We start from the raw sequence: 21,278 nt of genomic DNA, 5'->3' as shown, positions 1-21,278 counted from the left end.
TTAGAATATTGATAAGAGAGTAGTTGAAAAGATAGATCATGGATTCTAAGTTTATTAAAGGTGAATGAGAAAGAGAATGGGAAGATGGTTTGGGAGAAAATAAGGTTAATTATAGTTAATTACTTTGACCTCATTGGTATCTTGAGCAAACAAACTAAAAGAATAGGAGGTTATAGTCAGAGAATGATATCTTGAAATGATTGATTTGAAAGGAGTGGTTCTGGATAATGACAGGTTCTAAGGTGAGAGTGTACGTGGCTGAGATTGTGTGAGGGAGAAAGCCACTGGAGAGGAATACCTAAGAAACTGAGAAGGTGGAATTTTGAATGGGTTGTCTACATGAGTGTCAAAGTGACCCAGATGATGGCAGAATTTGGAATTGAGGAAAAGATTCCAAAATGACTAGAGGCCGATATATATGATATATGCCATGAGTAGGATTACAAGGTAGTATAGCTAGATAGCACGATACTTTTGTGAGAGAATGGAAACAATAATGATGTATATTTGGGGTGAAGAAGACACAGACTCTAAACCCTTAAGTACGTTGCATGTGGGAGAGTTAGCAGTTTCCACTTAAGAGATTTTTAAGGAGCAAGAGCTTTCCAGAGTAAAGCAATATTTTAATTAAGACCAGGAAGTAAATATAACAATCAGTGAAGGTGTTGAAGACATAGGGAAATTTGTGGAGTGGGAGTTCCAGAGGACCTAGGAAGAATCAAGGTCCAGAGAATTTAGGTAACGCACATGAGGATAAAATTTTTGCAGTTTGGAAAAGTTATTTCAAACTCTAATTAACTTTAAAGTTACACAGCAAGAAAGTAGAGGAGCTTTGAATTTATACCCAGGTTTGTCTGATTCCAAAGTCTCTGCTTTTGGGATCAAATATATGGTGATGGAAGGAGAACTGACTCTGAGTGGTGAACACACAATGGGATTTATAGATGGTGTAATACAGAATTATACACCTGAAATCTATGTAATTTTACTAACAATTGTCACCCCAATAAATTGGGGAAAAAAAGTTTCTGCTTTTAACCTATATCACAACATACAGCGAGGAGTCATCCTATGGCAAAAGTGTTTCTTTGCCTTTGATACTATTTCATAATGGGATTCTATCAATACTATATTATGTAAGACTACCATCTACCTTTGAATTTTCTATCTTCAAAGATAGAACTGCTAGCATTGCAGGATGCAGCTGTACAGTTCTAAAATATATTCTCTCTCTAGTTTTTTGAAAGATTGGTTCTTATATGAAACATGTCATTAAGATTAATAGGAAAAATAATTTAGAAAGTATTCTGTATTTTTATAATACTTATATGGCTCAATTCCTTACAGAATTCTGTAAAACTGATACTTGCTGTCATCACCGTTAGTTATTTTATAAGATTCCAGTGTTGTATTAGGAACCTTATTGGTCACTTCATCTCTTAGGGCTATTGTGAACAAATTACTTCAATGGATTGTCTTTTGATCAGTCTAATATAATAAATTACAATCGTAAAGATGACATTTCTGTGTTTTCCAGAACTTAGTAAAGAAGGATTTCTTATTCTAAAATGACTACTGAATAGTGTTTGGGAAGTTGGCATTGGTTACTGATAAGAGGCCTCAGTACTTGTCCACGTGGGTCTCTCCATGGGGTTGCCTGAGTGTTACAATACACTAGCGGCCAGCCGCCTCCGAGGGAGTGAGCCAAGAGACCATGTGGAAGCGGCAGTGTCTTTTATGGCCTAGCCTTGGAAGTCACACACTTGTGCTTCCACAGTGCTCTGCTGGTTACACAGGCTAGTCCTGATTTGAAATAGGAGACTACAGAAAGGTGTAAATACCAGGAGACAAGAATCATTGGGGCTATCACAGAGACTGGCTGCCACAAACGGATTTATCTGAGTTTTAGGAGAGTGAAAAGAATAATACAGTGGTAAATTTAGGAGAATGATTAGCTTTTGCGTTTGAATAAACCATAATCTATAGGTATTTTTAAAGGGACCAATTTTGTGCTAGTTTTTCACATTCTAAGCAACTGTTGTTATGAGTATAAATATGTTTTTTTCTTTTCTTTTTTTGCAGATTATTTAAAATATCTGACAATACATATGGGAGTGCTTATTCTGATGACAGTGCAAACTTGGATACTCATATTGGCTCAGTGAAAATTGTTCAAACAGAAATGAATGAAGGGAAATCATGGAAATATAGCAATAGTAAGCAGAAACCCCAATATTTAGATATTAGCATGTTTCCAGAAAGTGATCCTTTTTCTGCTTCTGAAATCAGAGAAGGCATATTGCAGTCAAATGCTCTACCCCTGAGCTACACCCCCAGAGAAGGCATATTGAAAGCACCATCTTTTTCAGTTGCATCCCAGCCTTATGAAGTTCAAGGTAATTCCTTGCTTTTTCATTTGGTCTTATAAAAGTACAAATTAGTCTGTATTTTTTAGCATAGGGAAGAATATAAAAATATACTAAATTTGAGTAGGTTATCTCTCTAAGTGCAGTTTGTACACTTCTTTATTATATTGCATTAATTTTTAAACTGATATATTTTTAACTGTACTGTCAATAAAGTTATGCAATTTTATTGAAGTGGTTTTTATGGAAAAGGTTAAAAAATATCCATATAAGTTTGTAGGATTTTTTTATTTTTTATTTTAGGAGTAACAGAAAATGGTTTAGATTCCTTGAAGGCTGTCACAGAAATCCGTATCCTTTAAAATATTTTAGTATAGCAATTTTATATTTGAAATCATAATTTTTAAACACTTTGTTTCATTGTGTCTCTGCTTACTTTGGTTGACAAAGAAAACAAGGGAAAAGTAAATCTTTTGGGTCATATAAGAGACCCAATGTGTGTGACAGTGCTATTCTAAGTGTGGTCTGCAGTCTGGTTCCAGTTTGTGAACTGTTTGTGAACAGTTGGTGAACAATTTGACAAGATAAGTCAGAAATGCATTTGTATTATTGGCTGAATTCGGAGCACATTTACTTATAAAATTATACAGATAATTTCTTATACTTTGGGTAAGGACAATATATTGGGATAAACATGAATAGATCAAATGAATAAGAATGGGATATACTGTGGCTTGGGGACATTTTTACAAATCCAGTGTTTTTTTAAGGAGCTTAATTTGTAGTTTATACCTATAATCTGATTTAAGTGTCTTCACACTTTTAATGTAAATATTTTGCATACATATGTGTGTTCTGGGGGTAACGTTCTCTTTGCTTCTTTGATACCCTGTGTTATGTCTATAACAGTGTATTTATTCTATTTTATTATAATTCATTAGCTGTTTTTGTGACTATTTCCCTATGCCCTATGGACTCCATGAAGGCAAAGACTATGCCTTATTTATCTTCCTATACATTGAAAGACAGTTAAAGTATCAACATTGTTTTTGCAAAAGAGTGTCCTTGAGCAAAGGTGAGGGTAAAAAAATCGTGGAATATGTTTGGAAAGAACAACCATTCCAATTTGATTGAAATGAAAGTTATGATTAAGGGAGCAGTAGGAAATAATATTTGATAGGTATCTTAGGATCAGATCATTTAATGCCATGAATACCGAGGTCAAGAGTTTTTGTTTTTATTTTTAATAAATTTATTAAGCAATGAGGAGAAACCATAAAGTATTTTTGAGCAGGTCAAGTTACATCATCAAAACTATATTTCAGGATTAGAGAATTAGTGACTCAAAAGCTGGAGAAGGCACTTAGAATCCGTTCAAGTTATAGTCTACTTAGCAAAATAAAAAGTCAATTCCAGATGTTAGGCAGTTGAGCCAGAGAAATCTAGGGGTTAGTGATTCCAATCCTGGGTACTCAAGGATTGAAATAATTCTGAAGTATGGTTTGAAAATATTTGCCCAACCACTTGTGAAAAGTTGCATCCAGTGCAGATAACTGAACTAAATTAGAATGGTGGAGGGGTAATATAAGAGTGTTATATATGAGGAAATAATAACTTCAGACATAGCCAGCCTTTAGTGCTTCTGTTCAGCACGCTGTCTCAATCTTAACTGTGCTTCCTTCTCTCTGTTGATCTAAATAGGGTGGGAGCATAGGAAATAAGTAAGCAGTAAACACTTAAAGTTAGTTTCATTATCTGTATGATGGATAATTCTTCTTCTCCCCTACCGGAACTTGCCATAATATGGCAGTAACTTTGGAAGAATTTTAAAGATTTTCATGCTGTATTAGCACAGTGGAAGTGATTCTATTGTTTAGGTCTCTTTGTTAGTTAAGATGACTGCCTGTTCTTATGTCCATTGTGTTGTCCAAAAAGTTCATTTGCTGTCAAACTCCCTGAACTGCTACACTTTATTGTTTCCAAGTGTATATTTAAATTAAACTGGAAGACTGAATTCTATGCATGATAATTTGAGAGTTTGAGGACCGCTTGGACATAACTTATTTTCTGATTCTTTTCCAACATTTTACTGTATTTGAATCCTCAGGACAATAGAAGTTTGGTCATATTGATGCTGCCACAGTACTCTTGTTATTTTCAGTTCTGAAGACATTTTCCCACCTGTAATAACATATAATTGCAGAGACACTGCTGAGAGTTTGTGGAACGAGAGAAAAAAACTGATATCAAGTGTTGATAGTGATAATAAACAATGTTAGTACCTGAGTTTTCTCATGAGCTAGAAAACTGATTCTATATCTACTCTGAATCAGAGATTCATTTTTTGTGAATGTAAACTGATGTAGAACTATCTAATGAGAGAAAAACCAGCATGATAGCCCACTTGTGGGCTTGTTAGAAATAAATATTTTATAGGAAGAGACATATTTTGGAGGAAAAATGAGATTCTTTCAAAAGCTGATGGATTGACAAACTCTAAATTACATTTTTGTTTTGGTACAAGTATTCTGACACTCTGCAAAACTGAAAGTAAAATGAAGATCTGTAAATTATCTGTTTGATTTAATGAATGCCAACCTATATTAATTAGGTGCTTACTTTGTGCCAACCACTATCCAGGTATTTAGGATATGTCAGTTAAGAAAACAGACAATGAATCATTGTCCTTGAGGAGTTAATTAACAGTCTTGGGAAAGAGGCTAGATCTGAACAATTGTAACAGTATATAAATAAGTCATATAGTATGTTAGAAGGGATGAGTAATAAGGAAAAAGAAAAAAGTAGAGCAAAGGTGATTAACTTGGGAATGCTGGGATTGGGGGCCCAGGATTAGAATTAAATAGAGTAATTAGGGTAGGTCTTTTTGAGAAAGTGAGATGTAAACAACTGAAAGAAGTGAAAGAGCTGAAGAAATATAGAAGGAAGAATAGTCTGGACAGAGGGAAGGCCTTACAGCTGGAACATGGCTGATATGGTTTTTTGTTTTTTGTTTTTTTGTTGTTTTTTTAGTTTCAGGTGTACAAAGCAATATATTAGTTAGACATTTACACCCCTCACAAAGTGATAACCACCCCCATCTACTGCCCCTCTGACATCATATATAGCTGTTATAATACCATTGACTATGTATATTCCCTAAGCTGTACTCCACATCATATATATACATATTATGTATATTATATATATATATATATATATATGTATAATTATAGTTGACATTCAATATTATTCAACTTCAGCTTCAGGTGTATAGCATAGTGGTCAGGCATCTACACCGTCTATGAAGTGGTCTCCCTAATAAGTCCAGTGCCAATCTGGCAACTTACATAATCTTTACAACATTATTGATTATATTCCCCAAACTGTATTTCATATCCCCGTGACTATATTGTGACTACTAATTTGTACTTTCTAATCCCTTTACATTCTCCCCCATCCCCATCCCCCTCCTGTCTATCAACCATCAGTTTTGTTTTTTCCCTGTATCTCAGAGTCTATTTCTGTTTTGTTTGTTCATTTATTCTGATCTTTAGATTCCACATACAAGCGAGATCATACGGTATTTGTCTTTCTCAGTCTGACTTATTTCACTTAGCATAATGTACTCTAGGTCCATCCATGTCGTTGCAGATGGTAAGATTTCATTCTTTTTTATGACTGAGTAATACTCCATTGCATAAATGTACCACAATTTCTTTATCCAATTGTCTCTCAGTGGGCATTTCGGTTGTTTCCATATCTTGGCTATTGTGAATAGTGCTGCAATAAACATAGGAGTGCATATATTTTTTTTCAAATTAGTGTTTTGGATTTATTTGGATAGATACCCAGGAGTGGAATTGAAGAACAGAAAAGACTTCAATATAAGTAGAGGAGATGAATCAGAGACAGGAGTCATGGGGTCAGAAACAAAGGTGGATGCAAGATCATTTAGGGCCTTCTAGCCATATACTTTGAGAGAAAGGGGCAATTTGAGCAGAGAAGTAATACACTCTGATTTAACTTTTAACAGCAACACATCACAATCCAGCGATTTTTGTATATCTTCATAAAAATCTAATTGCTTAAATAACTATGTGTTTATATTCTCCAATATGTTATCTGTCTTATATCTCCTAATAGATAACAGCTTCAATTATAGGAACTCATTTTCTTCTTTATTTACAGCTTCCTACAGCTTTCTAAATCTAGCAATGTATTCTGTATATACTCTTTAATAAATGTAGTTGATAAATGTGACTCAGTATTAAGAATAGTATGTAAGTACGTATATATCCCAAACTGTCAAGAGACTCCCACCTTAGAAAGGGGAGAGTTAGTTTATTTTTCATATCTATTAGTATTTTTGAGCTTTCCTACAAAGGAAGGATGATTTAAGTCCTGTCAAGCCACTATGCTGATAGGTGCAATTAAATCCACCACTTAGAACACCCATATTATCGTAAACAAAGGATTCAGGATTAGGTAATCAGAGACACATATCAGCTAATGAAAACATAATTAACAGTTAAAAAGTAAAATTTGGGGTTTTAAAAAAGAGATAAAAATGAAATAGTCTAGTCAACGTGAATAAGAAGAAACACCACTCTGGAAAAAAAAAATTACATGCTTAGTTCTGGTATACTTGCATCTATGTATATGCATCTCTTCCATCAGATTTAATTGTCAAATTTTAACTCTTATGTAACTGTGTTTTCCCGTAAGGACTTTACCCGTTCTTTTCAGAATATGGAATGTGACTGGGAACTGGAATAATTTCTCTTAACCACTCCCTGTCCCAGCTTTATTGAGGTATAATTGACAAAATTATAATATACTTAAAGTATTAAATGCGATAATTTGATACATGTATATATTATCAAAGGTTCCCACCATCAAGTTAGTTAACATTCATTGCCTCACATAATTACTTTTTTTTCTGCTGAGAACACTTATGTTGTACTTTCTTAGCAAATTTCAGTTATAAAATATAGTATTAAAACTCTAGTCACCATGTTATACATTAGATCTTCAGAACTTATTGTGTAGCTGGTACCCTTTTATTTTACCAGCCTCTCTCTATTTCTCCCACACCCTTAGCTCTTGGAAACCATCATTTATTCATTTTCTGTTTCTATGAGTTTGACACTTAAAAAAAAAAGATTTTACTTTCCAAGTGATACTCTGCAGTATTTGTCTTCCTTTGTCTGGCTTAATTCACTTTGCATAATGCTCTCCAGATTGATCTATGTTGTTGCAAAAGTCATAAATTTCCTTTTTTAAAAACTGAATAATATTCCATTGTGATATATATTGATTGGATATATATATACATATATACATATATGCATATATATATATGCATATATGTGTATCACATTTTCTTTATCCATTTATCTCTTGATAGACACTTAGGTTGTTTCCATACCTTGGCTATTGTGAATAGTAATGCAATAAATATGGGAGTACAGATGTTTCTTTGAGATACTGATTTTTGCTTCCTTTGGCTATAACACAAAAGTGGGATTGCTGGGTCATATGGTACTTACATTTTTAATATTTTGAGGAAACTCAATACTGTTTTCTGTAATGGCTGTACCGGTTTACATTCCAGCCAACAGTGAAGGTTCCCTTTTAACCACATCCTCACCAGCATTTGCTATCTCTTGTCTTTTTGATAATAGCCATTCTAACAGGTATGAAGTACTATTTAATTGTGATTTTGGTTTATATTTTTTTGATGATTGGTGATGTTGAACACCTTTTAATGTACTGTTGGCTGTTTGTATATCTTAGGGAAAATGTCTGTTCAGGTCCTTTGCCCATTTTTAAATTGGGTTATATGTCTTTTTGCTATTGGCTTGTATGTGTTCTTTGTACATTTTGGATATTAATCTCTTACTGGATATGCGATTTGCAAATATTTTCTCCTATTCCTTTGGTTGACTTTTCATTTTGTTGAGTTTCCTTTGCTATTCAGAACCTTTTAGTCTGATGTAGTCCCACTTGTTTATTTTTTTAATTTGTTCCGTTTGCTTTGGTTTCAAATTAAAAAAATCATTGCCAAGACCAATGTCAAGGTGCTTGTCCCTATGTTTTCTTCTAGGAGTTTTATGATTTCATGTCTTACATTGAAGTCTTTAATCCATTTTGAGTTGGTTTGGTATATGGTATAAGATAGTGGTCTAGTTTCATTCTGTTGCATGTGGTTATCCAGTTTTCCCATCATCATTTGTTGAAGAGACTAACATTTCCCAATTCTTGGCTCCATTGTTGAAATTAATTGACTATATATGCATGGGTTTATTTCTGAGTTTTCTATTCTGTTCCATTAACTTATATGTCTGTTTTTATGTCAATATCAACTGTCTTGATTACTACAGCTTTGTAATGTAATTTGAAATCAAGAAGTGTGATGCCTCCAGCTTTGTTCTTAATATTGCTTTGGCTTTGGGGTCTTTCGTGGTTCCATGTGAAATTTAGAATTGGTTTTTCTATTTCTGTGAAAAATGCAATAGGAATTTGGATAAGGAGTGTGTTAAACCTGTGGATTGCTTTGAGTAGTATGCACATTTAACATACTAGGTTTGTCAATTTTGTTTATCTTTTAAAAAACAAGCTCTTAGTTTCATTGGTCTTCTCTATTGTTTTTCTGGTTTCTATTTTGTTTATGTCTGCTCTGATCTTTGTTATTTCCTTTCATTTGCTAACTTTGGGCTTATTTTGTTCTTTTCTGGTTCCTTGAGGTATAAAGTTAGGTTGTTTATTTGTGTTCTTTCTTGTTCTTCATGTAGGTGTTTATCGCTATAAACATCCCTCTTAGAACTGCTTTAGTTACATTCCATAAGTTTTGATGTGTTGTGCTTCCATTTTCATTTATCTCGAGATAGGTTTTTGAGTTCCCTTTTGATTTCTTTTTTGACCCAGTTGTGCAGGAGCATGTGGTTTAATCTCCACATATTTGTGGGTTTTCCAGTTTTCTTCTTGTAATTGATTTCGAGTTTCATATTATTGTGGTTGGAAAAGATGTTTGATATGATTTCAATATTTTTAAATTTATGAAGGCTTGTTTTGTGACCTAACATATGATCTATCCTGGACAATGTTCCATGTGCACTTGAGAAGAACGTATATGTCTGTTAGATCCATTGGGCCTAATGGGTAGTTTAAGTTCATCCAGTATTGCCTTATTGATTTTCTTTCTGGATGATCTATCCATTGTTGAAAGTGGGGTCTTGAAATTGCCTACCATTATTGTATTGCTGTCTATTTCTCCCTTTAGATATGTTACTATGTGCTTTATATACTTAGGTGCTCCAATGTTGGGTACATAAATATTTACAATTGTTATGTTCTCTTGATGAATCAACCCCTTTATCATTATACAGTGACCTCTTCGTCTCTCATTGGAGTTTTTGGCTTTAAGTCTATTTTGTCTAAGTATAGCTATGCTTGCTTTCTTTTGATTTCCATTTGTATAGAATATCTTTTTCTATCCCTTCACTTTCGGTCTACATGTGTCCTTAAAGCTGAAATGAGTCTTTTGTAGGCAGCATATAATTGGGTCTTGTTTGTTTGTTTTTTAAATCTATTCAGCCACTTTATCTTTTGATTAGACTGTTGGTCTATTTACATTTAAAGTATTTATTGATAGGTATGGACTTACTATTGCCATTTTATTAATTGTTTTCCAGCTTTTTGTTTCTTTTCTCCTTTCTTCTTTTGCCTTCTTACTTTGTGATTTGATGATTTTCTGTAGTATAATTTGATTCCTTTCCCTTTCCTTTTCCTTTTGTGTATCAACTATAGCATTTTTATTTGTAGTTACCATGAGGCTTGCATAAAGCTTATAGTTTTGGGGCGGCCAGATAGCTTAGTTGGTTAGAGCGAGAGCTCTGAACAACAGGGTTGCCAGTTCAATCCCCACATAGGCCAGTGAGCCGCGCCCTCCACAACTAGATTGAAGACACCGAGCTGCCGCTGAACTTCCAGAGGGGTGGCCAGATAGCTCAGTTGGTTAGAGCGTGAGCTCTCAACAACAAGGTTGTTGGTTCAATTCCCGCATGGGATGGTGGGCTGCGCCCCTGCAACTAAGATTGAAAATGGTGACTGAACTTGGACTGAGCTGCACCCTCCACAACTAGATTGAAGTCCAACGACTTAGAGCTGATGGGTCCTGGAGAAACACACTGTACCCCAATATTCCCCAATAAAAATAAACAGTATTTAAAAAAAATCTTATAGTTTTAACTATAGTCTCTTTTTTTTCCAAATTTGTTTATTTATTTATTTATTTTTAAATTTTTTTATTGAGGAAGGGGAACAGGACTTTATTGGGGAACAGTGTGTATACTTCCAGGACTCTTTTCCAGTCAAGTTGTTGTCCTTTCAGTCTTAGTTGTGGAGGGCACAGCTCAGCTCCAGGTCCAGTTGCCGTTGCTAGTTGCAGGCATCTATCCCTTGTGGGACTCAGGGAATTGAACTGGCAACTTTGTGGTTGAGAGCCCGCAGCTCCAACCAAGCCATCTGGGAGGCAGCTCAGCTCAAGGTACCGTGTTCAATCTTAGTTGCAGGGGGCGGAGCCCACCATCCCTTGCGGGACTCGAGGCGTTGAACCGGCAACCTTGTGGTTGAGAGCCCACTGGCCCATGTGGAAATTGAACCGGCAGCCTTCGGAGTTAGGAGCACGGAGCTCCAACCGCCTGAGCCACCGGGCTGGTCCTAACTATAGTGTCTTTTAAGTTAATAATTTAACTTTGCATGCATACATAAGCTTTACAATTTTACACTCACTTCCCCTATATTTATGTTTTTTGTCACTATTTGTATCTTTTTATATTGCCATCCATATAAAATTATTGTAGTTATATTACTTTTGCCTTTTAACCTTTATATTACAGTTATAAATTATTAACTATCACCATTACAATATTAGAGTTTGAATTTAACTACATATTTATCTTTACCAGTGAGTTTTGTACTTTATACATTTTCCTGTTACTAATTAGCATCCCTTCATTTAAGCTTGAAGAACTCACTTTGGCATTTCTTGTAAAGCCAGCCTACTAGTGATGAGCTACTTTAGTTTTTGTTTGTCTAGAAAACTGTCTCCTTCAATTCTCAAGGACAAGTTTGCTGGGTAGTTTCTTGGTTGGCAGTTTTGTCTTTCAGCACGTAGACTATATCATCCCAGAACCTGCAAGATTTCTGGAGAAGTATTTGCTTATAGTCTTATAGGGATTCCTTTGTATGTAACAAGTTGCTGTTCTCTTGATGCTTTTTAGATTCTCTCTTTGTCTTTAACTTTTGACAATTTAATTAATGTGTGTTTTGGTGTTGGCCTCTTGGTGTTGGTTCATCTTCTTTGATAATTTCTGGGCTTTCTGGATTTGGATGTCTGTTTCTTTCCTCCAAGTTAGGGTCATTTCCAGCTATTATTTATTTAAATAGCTTTCTACCCCTTTCTCTCTTTTCTTTCTGGGACCCTGGTAATGCACATATTGCTCCGTTTGATAGTATTCTACATGGCCCCTAAGCTAGCTTCACTCTTTTTCGTTCTCTATTTTGTTCCTCTGATTGTATTACTTCCACTGCCTTGTCTTCAAGTTCACTGAAGTGCGGTTCAAGTTCCTTTCTTCCACTTGAGCAGTCTTATGTTGAACCCCTCTATTGAGTTTTTCAGTTCAGTTATTGTATTTTTCAGCTCTATAATTTGTTTGGTACTTTATATTTTTTATGATTTTGTTGAAATTCTCATTTTGTTCATGCATTGCTTTCCTGACCTTGGTGATCATCTTTATGCATTATTTTGAACCTTCTGTCGGGTAAATCACTTATCTCTGTTTCATTAAGTTTGGTTTCTGGTTATCTTGTTTTGTTTGGGACATATCCCCTTATTTCTTAATTTTCCTTGACTCCCTGTGTTTGTTTCTGCACATTAGATAAAACATGCACCTCCCCAGTCTTGAGAGACAGGTTTCATGTAGGAGATAAACCTCATCAATCGACCTGGCCCAAAATCCTATTTGCCTCTCAAACCTTTGTGATTGTCCAAGCCACTGTCTTTGTTCTTAGTAGCTACCAGTAGTTGAGGATGTGTCAAGATCCATCAGTGTCCCAAAGGGGAGAGTTGCAGTTAGCACCTAGATGCTGGATGATTAGAAGCTAGAACCTCAGACAGCAGCTGAGAAAGTATGCACTTATATCCCTTCCTGGGAGAAACTGGAGGTGGGCATTTTTCCTGTCCCCTTTGTATTGAGCCTGGATGTGTACCTGCAGGGGTGACTGTGGCGGAGTTCGTGTGCCAATTTAAAAACTGCTTCTTAGATACCTTGAGACAAGTGAAAATGAAAACACAATGACCCAAAATCTGTGGGACACAGAAAAAGCAGTTCTAAGAGGCAATTTCATGACAATACAGACCTATTCTCAAATAAACAATCTAACTTTACACTTAAAGGAACTAGAAAAAGAATAGCAAACAAAGCCCAAAGTGAGTAGAAGGAAGGAAATAACAAATATCAAAGCAGAAATAAATGAAATAGAGTCTAAAAAAATATATACAAAATATCAATGAAACCAAGAGCTGGTTCTTTTAAAAGATAAACAAAGTTGATAAATCTTTACTAGACCCATCAAGAAAAAAAGAGAGAGGACCCAAATAAATCAGAAATGAAAGAGGAGCATTGACAATGGACACCACAGAAATGCAAAGGATTACAAGAAAATACTACAAGCAGTTATACTCCAACAGATTGGACAATCTGGAAAAACGGATAAATTCCTAGAAACAGACAATCTCCCAAGACTGAAAAAAGAAGAAACAGAAGATCTGAATTGACTGATTACTACTAATGAAATTGAATCAATAATAAAAAAAAACCTCCCAACAAACAAAAATCCTGAATTGATGACTTCACAGGTGAATTTTACCAAACATTAAAAGAAGAATTAATACCTATTCTTCTCAAAATATTCCAAAACATTCAAGAGGAGGGAAGGCTCCCAAGCTCATTCTACAAGTCCACCATTGCTGTGATTCCAAAACCAGACAAAGATATTCCAAAGAAAGAAAATTGTAGGCCAGTATCCCTGATGAACATAGATGTAAAAATCCTCAACAAAATATTAGCAATCTGAATTCAGCAATACATTAAAAAGATCATATACTGTGATCAAGTGGGATTTATTCCTGTGATGCAGACTTGGTTCATTATCTGCAAATCAATTAATGTGATATACCACATAAACAAAATGAAAGATAAAAATCATATGGTCATATCAACAGATGCAGAAAAGTCATTTGACAAAATCCAGCATCCACTTATGACTAGCAACTCTTGGCAAAGTGGGAATAGAGGGAACATATCTCAACATAATAAAGGCTATGTATGACAGACCCATAGCCAACATCATACTTAATGGAGAAAACCAAAAAGCATTTTCCTTAAGATCAGGAACAAGACAAGGATGTCCACTTTTATTCAGCATAGTATTGGAAGTCCTAGCTACAGCAGTCAGACAAGAAAAAGAAATAAAAGGCATCTAAATTGGAAAGGAAGAATTAAAACTGTCATTATTTGCAGATGACATGATACTATGTATAGAGAAAACCCCAAAGATTCCACCAAAAATCTATTAGAACTGATAAGTGAATTCAGTAAAGTAGCAGGATACAAAGTTAATAATCATAAATCAGTTACATTTTTATACCCCAATAATGAACTATCAGAAAGAGAAATTAAGAAAATAATCCCACTTACAATTCCATCAAAAAAAACACAAAAAACACCTAGGAATAAATTTAACCAAGGAGGTAAAAGACCTGTACTTGGAAAATTATAAGTCGTTGAAAAAGATACAAATAAACAGAAGCATATACTGTGCTCATGGATAGGAAGAATTAACATTGTTAAAATGTCCATACTACCCAAAGCAATCTATAGATTCAATGTAATCCCTCTTAAAATACCCATTGTATTTCTCACAGAACTGTAACAAATAATCCTTTTATATGGAACCATAGAAGACCCCAAATAGCCATGCAATTTGAGAAAGAACAACAAAGCCGGGGGTATCATGCTACCTACTGTAATATCAAATTCTATTACAAGGCCATAGTAATCAAAACAGCATTGTACTCACATAAAAAACAGACACATAGATCAATGAAACAGAATAGAGAGCTCAGAAATAAACCCACACCTATATGGTTAATTAATCAATGACAAAGGAGACAAGAATATATAATGGGCTAAGGACAGTCTCTTCAACAAATGATGCTTAGAAAACTGGACAGATACATGGAAGAAAAATGAAACTGGACTACCTTCTCACACCATATACAAGAATAAATGCAAAATGGATTAAAGACTTAAATGTAAGACCCAAAACCATAGAACTCGTAGAAGAAAACATATGAAGTAAATTCTCTGAGAATACTCTCAGTAATATTTTTTTCTTATATAGCTCCTTGGGCAAGGGAAACAAAAGAAAAATAAATAAATAAATGGGACTACATTAAACTAAAAAGTTTTTGCACAGCAAAGGAAACCATCAACAAAATTAAATGACAACCTACTGAATGGGAGATTTTTGCCAATGATACATCTGATAAGGGGTTAATATCCAAAATTTATAAAGAACTCATACAACTCAATACCAAAAAAATGAAACAATCCAATTTAAAAATGGGCAGAGGACCTGAATAGAGATTTCTCCAAAGAGGACAAACGGATGGCCAATACACACATGAAAAGATGTTCCACATCACTAATCAACCAAGAAATGCAAAATGAAACCACAATGAGATATTACATCACACCTGTCAGAATGGCTATCATCAATAAATCAAAAAATAACAAGTGTTGGTTGGCTAGGATGTGGAGAAAAGGGAACCCTTGTGCACTGTGGTAGGATTGCCAAGGGTGCAGCCACTATGGAAAACAGTTTGGAATTTCCTCAAAAATTTAAAAATAGAACTACCTTATGACCCAGCAATTCCACTTCTCTGTATTTATCTGAAGAAAGCCAAAACACTAATTCGAAAAGGTGTATGTACTGCTATGTTCACTGCAGCACTAGTTACAATAGCCAAGATATGGAAGCAACGTAAGTACCCATCAATAGATGATTGGATAAGGATGAGTTGGTACATATACTGGTATATAATGTAATATTACTCAGCCATAAAAAAATAAAATCTTACCATTTGGGACAACATGGTAGACCTAGAGGGTATTATGCTAAGTGAAATAAGTTAGACAGAGGAGACAAATACCACATGGTCTCATTTATATGTGGAATCTAAAGAACAAAACAAATAAGACAGAAACAGACTCAAATGCAGAGAACAAACTGATGGTTACCAGATTAGAGGAGATTGGGGGGACTGAGTAAAAAAGATGAAGGGATTAAGAAATACAAATTGGTAGTTACAAAATAGTCACAGGGATCTAAAGTACAGCACAGGGAATATAGTCAAAATATTGTAATAACTATAGTGCCATGTGGGTACTAGATTAATCAGAGGGATTACTTCATAAATTATATACATGTCTAACCACTACACTGTACACCTGAAACTAATAAAAAATAATACTGAATGTCAACTATGATTGAAAAACAAAAAACAAAAATGAGCAAATGTAAATCAAGAGACTGAACATGTTTACATAAAGTGACTTATTTTTAATGTTTGGGAAAAGAAGAGCTGTGTGATTCATATATCGTACGAATAAATAGTCTCTGTGGCTGGCAAAAAAGTCAAAATAAAAACTGCTTCTTTGTTTGCTATAGTCCTGTGGCACTCATAAATGCAAGCCCTATTGGTGCACAGAGCTGGGTGTTTTGGGGGCCTGTCCTTCAGATGGGAGCCTTAAAAGTTGGACACTAGATGTGTGGCTTAAACCCTTTGCTCCTCAGGGAAAAGGTGGAAGTTGGGGGTTCCTTCCCAGTTGTATGGTGCTATGCCAGGGGTGGGATTTATGGCTAGAGTTGTCTCAGCGTTTCCTACCCATTTCAGTGTCTTATTTTCTCACTCGCCCAATATATAGGAGCCACTCAATTACTTCCAGGATTTCTCTTAGAGTGAATTGTTCTCTGAGTGGCTGTATATTTGGTGGATCTGTGAGAGGATGGAAGTTCAGGAGCATTCTCTATTGCCATCTTGGTTCCTTCTCTGTATCTGTTAATTCCTTATGATGTCTAAGTAGCAAGTATTAAAGCCTAATCATTAAATATTGTCAGTCAATATTAATTTAACTTAATTTTTGAATTAAAATTAACCAATTTTTAAAGTTCCGAAATATTTGACTCCTTGATTTTATTCTAAGCGGCAAAATTTAGAAGTATTTTCAAAGAATTCCCATATTTCAACTATATACAGTCCAAAGCTTTTGATGATGTAAGTATTGTATAATTACTTACTTGTCTGCCTTTTCTTACTAGATTGTTTGCTGTCTAAGGGCAGGGACTAGATCACTTTCATCTCTATGTCCCCAGTGACATACTCAGTGACTAGTACAAAAAATGTTTGTTAAGTACGTGTATGTGATTTTCATAGATGGGTTGGTGTGTACTTATTAGATTTATAAAAATTTCTCTGGTAGCTAAAGAAATGATTTTCTAGGCCTAGCATCTTACTTTGACAAATAAAACAAGGTGATAAATTATTAATAGTGTTATTGTTTGAGGGTGGTGAATCTAGAGCAAGGGCACAATTTTAATAAAGGTAGAGATGAAAATGTTGGTGCTGTTATTCTGTAGAGTCTTCCTCAGGCATATTTTTTAATAAATTGAGAATGTGAATGAAAAATTGCATATATTCCATGATTGATTAATTTTTATTTTTTAGCTTCTTTACACAGATAGAAATTTTGTGATTTGTGCTCCCACTGGTTCTGGGAAAACTGTGGTTTTTGAGCTTGCTATAACAAGATTGTTAATGGAAGTTCCATTGCCATGGTCAAACATCAAAATTGTTTATAGTAAGTATTTGTATATTTTAAGAGTAATAATTATAATAATGAAAAATCATTGAGGCAAAAGTAAGACATAAATTTAAATTCAAGGAATAGGAATTTTTATTTGGTTTTCCATATATTTTTAATAAAGACATATCACTTTTGGTCTTGTCTGTTACCTTTAATTCAAAGCACGTTTTCCCAGAGTTGTAAATAAAAAGGAACATTTCAATTGAGAGTTTGGCTTTTACATGCTTATTTTTAAAAGGACAGACAAGATGAACAAATAAAGTCAAATATTTTATAATTCTAGAAATTTCCATAAGAACCTCTACTCTCCTTTCTTAGGTATATATGTATTTTTAAATTTTTCATCAAGGTAATTTATGCACATGGTTAAAAGTATCAGTTATCATAAAAGGGCTTATAATGAAAAGCAATCATCTCTTGCCGTAACTCACTTCACTCTTAGTTACAATTCCCTGAGCAATCACTTCGTTTCTATTTTTAGTTCTGTTTGGTGATTACTTCTTTATAAGTCTAAATAAGATGCTCCTATTAACTTTTAATTTATAAAATATTAGGCAGAACCTAGGTATGTATTTTTATTGTAATTTTATTAACCAACATTTTTGTGAAAATAATTTTAAAATTTCACTGACATTCAAAATAAATATCTTATATTGTTATAGTGGCACCAATAAAAGCCCTGTGTAGTCAGCGTTTTGACGACTGGAAAGAAAAATTTGGACCAATAGGACTGAATTGTAAAGAACTCACTGGAGATACAGTAATGGATGACCTATTTGAGATTCAGCATGCACATATTATTATGACAACTCCAGTAGGTGTTATTTATACTTTATTATTTCCTTGGTTTATTAGAAAATATCTATTTCTCTTCACCAAGAAAAAAAGCTAAAAGAAATACAAAGTAGAAGAATATGTTTGCAATGTAAAAAACAAGCAAAAGGTAGTAGTTTTCAGGATATATAAGGAATGCTTACAAATCAATAAGCAAAAGACAAACAACCAAATGGGAAAACTAGGCGAAAGGTATGAATAGGCAATTTGTTATTGTGGATACTTTGTAATCACACTGCTTATATTCTTGTACCCAAGTATTATGTATTACTGAGGGAGGAACTGATAGAGCTTACAAAAGGTAATTAGACTATAATTTTGAATATTTTTGGTTAAACTTAAAAATAAATGGGGGTTCAGTTTTTAAAACACTTGTAGGACTGTCGAAATCCTTAAAAAAAAATTTAATCTTTATATCTTTTTTAGGATACTTTTAAGATGTTAACTAAAATGTTACCCATCATTTGTAACATGGCATGTTAAAATTTTGTTGCTATCTAAATAATATTTATTATAATCCCTTATTATATTAAAGCACTTGCATTTTTTTCTCTAGGAGAAATGGGATAGCATGACTAGGAAATGGAGAGACAATTCTTTGGTTCAACTGGTTCGACTATTTCTCATTGATGAGGTAGTGAATGCATTATTTGCTTTCAGAGATAAACATAAAAAGATTACTAGAATGGATAGAAAGAATCACGGCATTTTCAACCAAACTATGTTTCTTTTATTCTTTCAATTGGAAAATGCTTATTTTCTTAAGGAAGAGTATTAATATTGTTGCACATTTTAATTGATTAGATAGATTTTTATTTTTATAGCTAATGATTTTTTCTTGACTTCTTTCTTAGGTACATACTGTAAAAGATGAAAATCGTGGACCAACTCTTGAAGTTGTAGTCAGCAGAATGAAAACTGTAAAGTCTTTATCTCATACTTTAGAAAATACAATTCCGATGAGATTTATAGCTATATCTGCAACAATTCCAAATGCTGAGGATGTAAGTTAGAATTTTAGTCTATAAGATTTTTTTTATGACTAGTAAAATATTTAAGCATTTTAGTCTTAGAGAAAAGTGAGGGTTGTTTTTTTCTGTAAATCACCTAATCAATTTAATAAGAATGTATGTTATAGAAAGTAATGGTTAGATTTCATAGGTAAGGCAGTATTAATCCCATAAAATTTGGTTTATTATTTTTAATAAAACATTTTGGTACAAGTGTGTTGTCTGCTAGTATCTTAAAGTCTTAGTTTTGTGGGTTTCAGATACCTCATAATAACTTGACTAAAAATATGTATGGTTGTTGTAACTATCTGACTCTAGTTGTATAGCAGAGTATGGTGGAGAATAAAAATAATTGGTTAGATGATTACCACCCACCTCCCCCAATTCTACGCATTGTGGTAAGCACTAACAATCGATGCAAAAGTGAAAACATAGACCCTGCCCTTGAGGAGGATCTCATAGTTAATGGGGTACATGGACATGTAAAGAAATAATTGTATGCAGTTTTATCTATATGAAAATATGTTCTAATTTTTTTTCAATTTTTTTGCAAACCTGAAAAATAGTATAACCTCACTCTGCTTTCTCACTCCTATTTACTTCTCAGCTTACTATAACATGACTTTTTCCCCATGCTACTTCTTAAAAAGTGTTTTCACAAATAGCTGTTATATTGTCTAATCCAATGGAAAATTTTGCCTTTATCTTTAATTTGGCACAATTAATCATTTTTTTTTGCTCTTAACACATTTTTTGCGGGAAACAAGCAAACTCGTCATATCGCTTTTTATACCAAAGCGTGGGAGACGAGTTAACTCGTTTTGTTCCGCTAAGCGGTGGGGCGCGGGAAACTTGTAAACAAGGGCGCCAAACGGGTGACCGACTACGCATTATCTATTGTCAGCGGTATCCTATGCGTCTACCTGCCGATACAATAAATTTGGGACCGAACAAAAACAATAGCCATAAAAATAAATAGCGGTAATGTTTACAAAAAAAAGACACAATGATTCCAAAAAAGGATTTAGTTTTTGCATTTTTGTTCGTGTCTCCAGTGACTCCATTATACTGCTTTCGTTCGGACATCTTACTTTCGTGTTTCTGAGTTCATTCTGCTTTTATAAAATATTTTTTGTTTTAAATTACTGAAATTTCGTACAAAATACCTAATTACTGTTGTGATTGGTGCAAAATCATAGTTTTTTTTGAACTGCCTCTAGTTTCTTTTCTGATAAATATTATTTTTGAAAGTGATAATTTTATTATCCCTGGACATGAATCAAGATACATACGAGAGTGACGATGAATTGTTTGTTGACAATTTATCTAATTATTCCTGCCAAAGCGAAAGCGTACTGCAGTGAAACGCGGTACATGTGCAAGTTTTGTAATGTACCCCTGCACAAAGGAAAGTGTTTCGAGCGCTACCACACAGTGAAGCACTATTAGGTTATAGTGGGTTTTTTTTATAAGATCTGTTGAAAATTTCGAAAAAATATTGTAATTTTGTATACATAAAATTATTTTGATTGTGAAAGTGTTTTTTTCTATGTTTACCTAGAATGTAGTAATTTTGTGTACATACAAAATAGAATAACACATATTTTGTAAAGTAAATAAATAGAGACCTCTTTTTAAACTAAAACACTGAAAGTTTCATAGAAAAATGTCAAATAGATCAAAAGATATGAATATTTTACGGAAAGTCTAATTTTGGCGAGAAAATGTCAAAAAAGCCCCACGTTAAGATGCGATTTGGCGGGAAAATGCCCGCTTACAGAGTGTTAAAAATTACAGCTTGTTTTGTTCATACAGAAAAATAATAGAGAAAAATTTTAAGTGTATACTCGTATAAACAACAAAAATTTAGTGTTTGTCTTTCCAGATGTGTGGATGGAATCATAATGTACATACTCTTTTATGACTTGTGTGTCCCCTACAAATGTTTTTATGTCATTAAATATTCTTTAATACAATTTTGTGGGTTTATTATAATTTAATACCTTAAATGCTGGAAGATTATTTCCATTTTTGGTATTGTAAATCACGCTGAAAGTAATATATCTTTGAAAACA

The 21,278-nt window shown here is 33.8% G+C and overlaps 1 protein-coding gene across 1 annotated transcript in view; it reads left to right on the top strand.

Annotated features, from left to right (window-relative positions):
- The window catches only part of HFM1 (helicase for meiosis 1), a 106,737-nt gene that overhangs the window by 11,003 nt on the left and 74,456 nt on the right, over nt 1-21,278 (top strand). The window contains exons 5-11 of the mRNA XM_074335129.1: nt 2,083-2,396; nt 2,670-2,717; nt 16,700-16,770; nt 17,221-17,353; nt 18,022-18,173; nt 18,750-18,827; nt 19,048-19,197. Coding sequence (XP_074191230.1) covers nt 2,083-2,396; nt 2,670-2,717; nt 16,700-16,770; nt 17,221-17,353; nt 18,022-18,173; nt 18,750-18,827; nt 19,048-19,197 — 946 coding nt within the window. The remainder of the gene's footprint in view (nt 1-2,082; nt 2,397-2,669; nt 2,718-16,699; nt 16,771-17,220; nt 17,354-18,021; nt 18,174-18,749; nt 18,828-19,047; nt 19,198-21,278) is intronic.

The sequence above is a fragment of the Rhinolophus sinicus genome, linkage group LG06 (assembly GCF_036562045.2).
Source record: "Rhinolophus sinicus isolate RSC01 linkage group LG06, ASM3656204v1, whole genome shotgun sequence".
NCBI classification, from domain to species: domain Eukaryota; kingdom Metazoa; phylum Chordata; class Mammalia; order Chiroptera; family Rhinolophidae; genus Rhinolophus; species Rhinolophus sinicus.
Note: the sequence above shows the minus strand (reverse complement) of the source record. Positions and strands in the feature narration are given on the sequence as shown.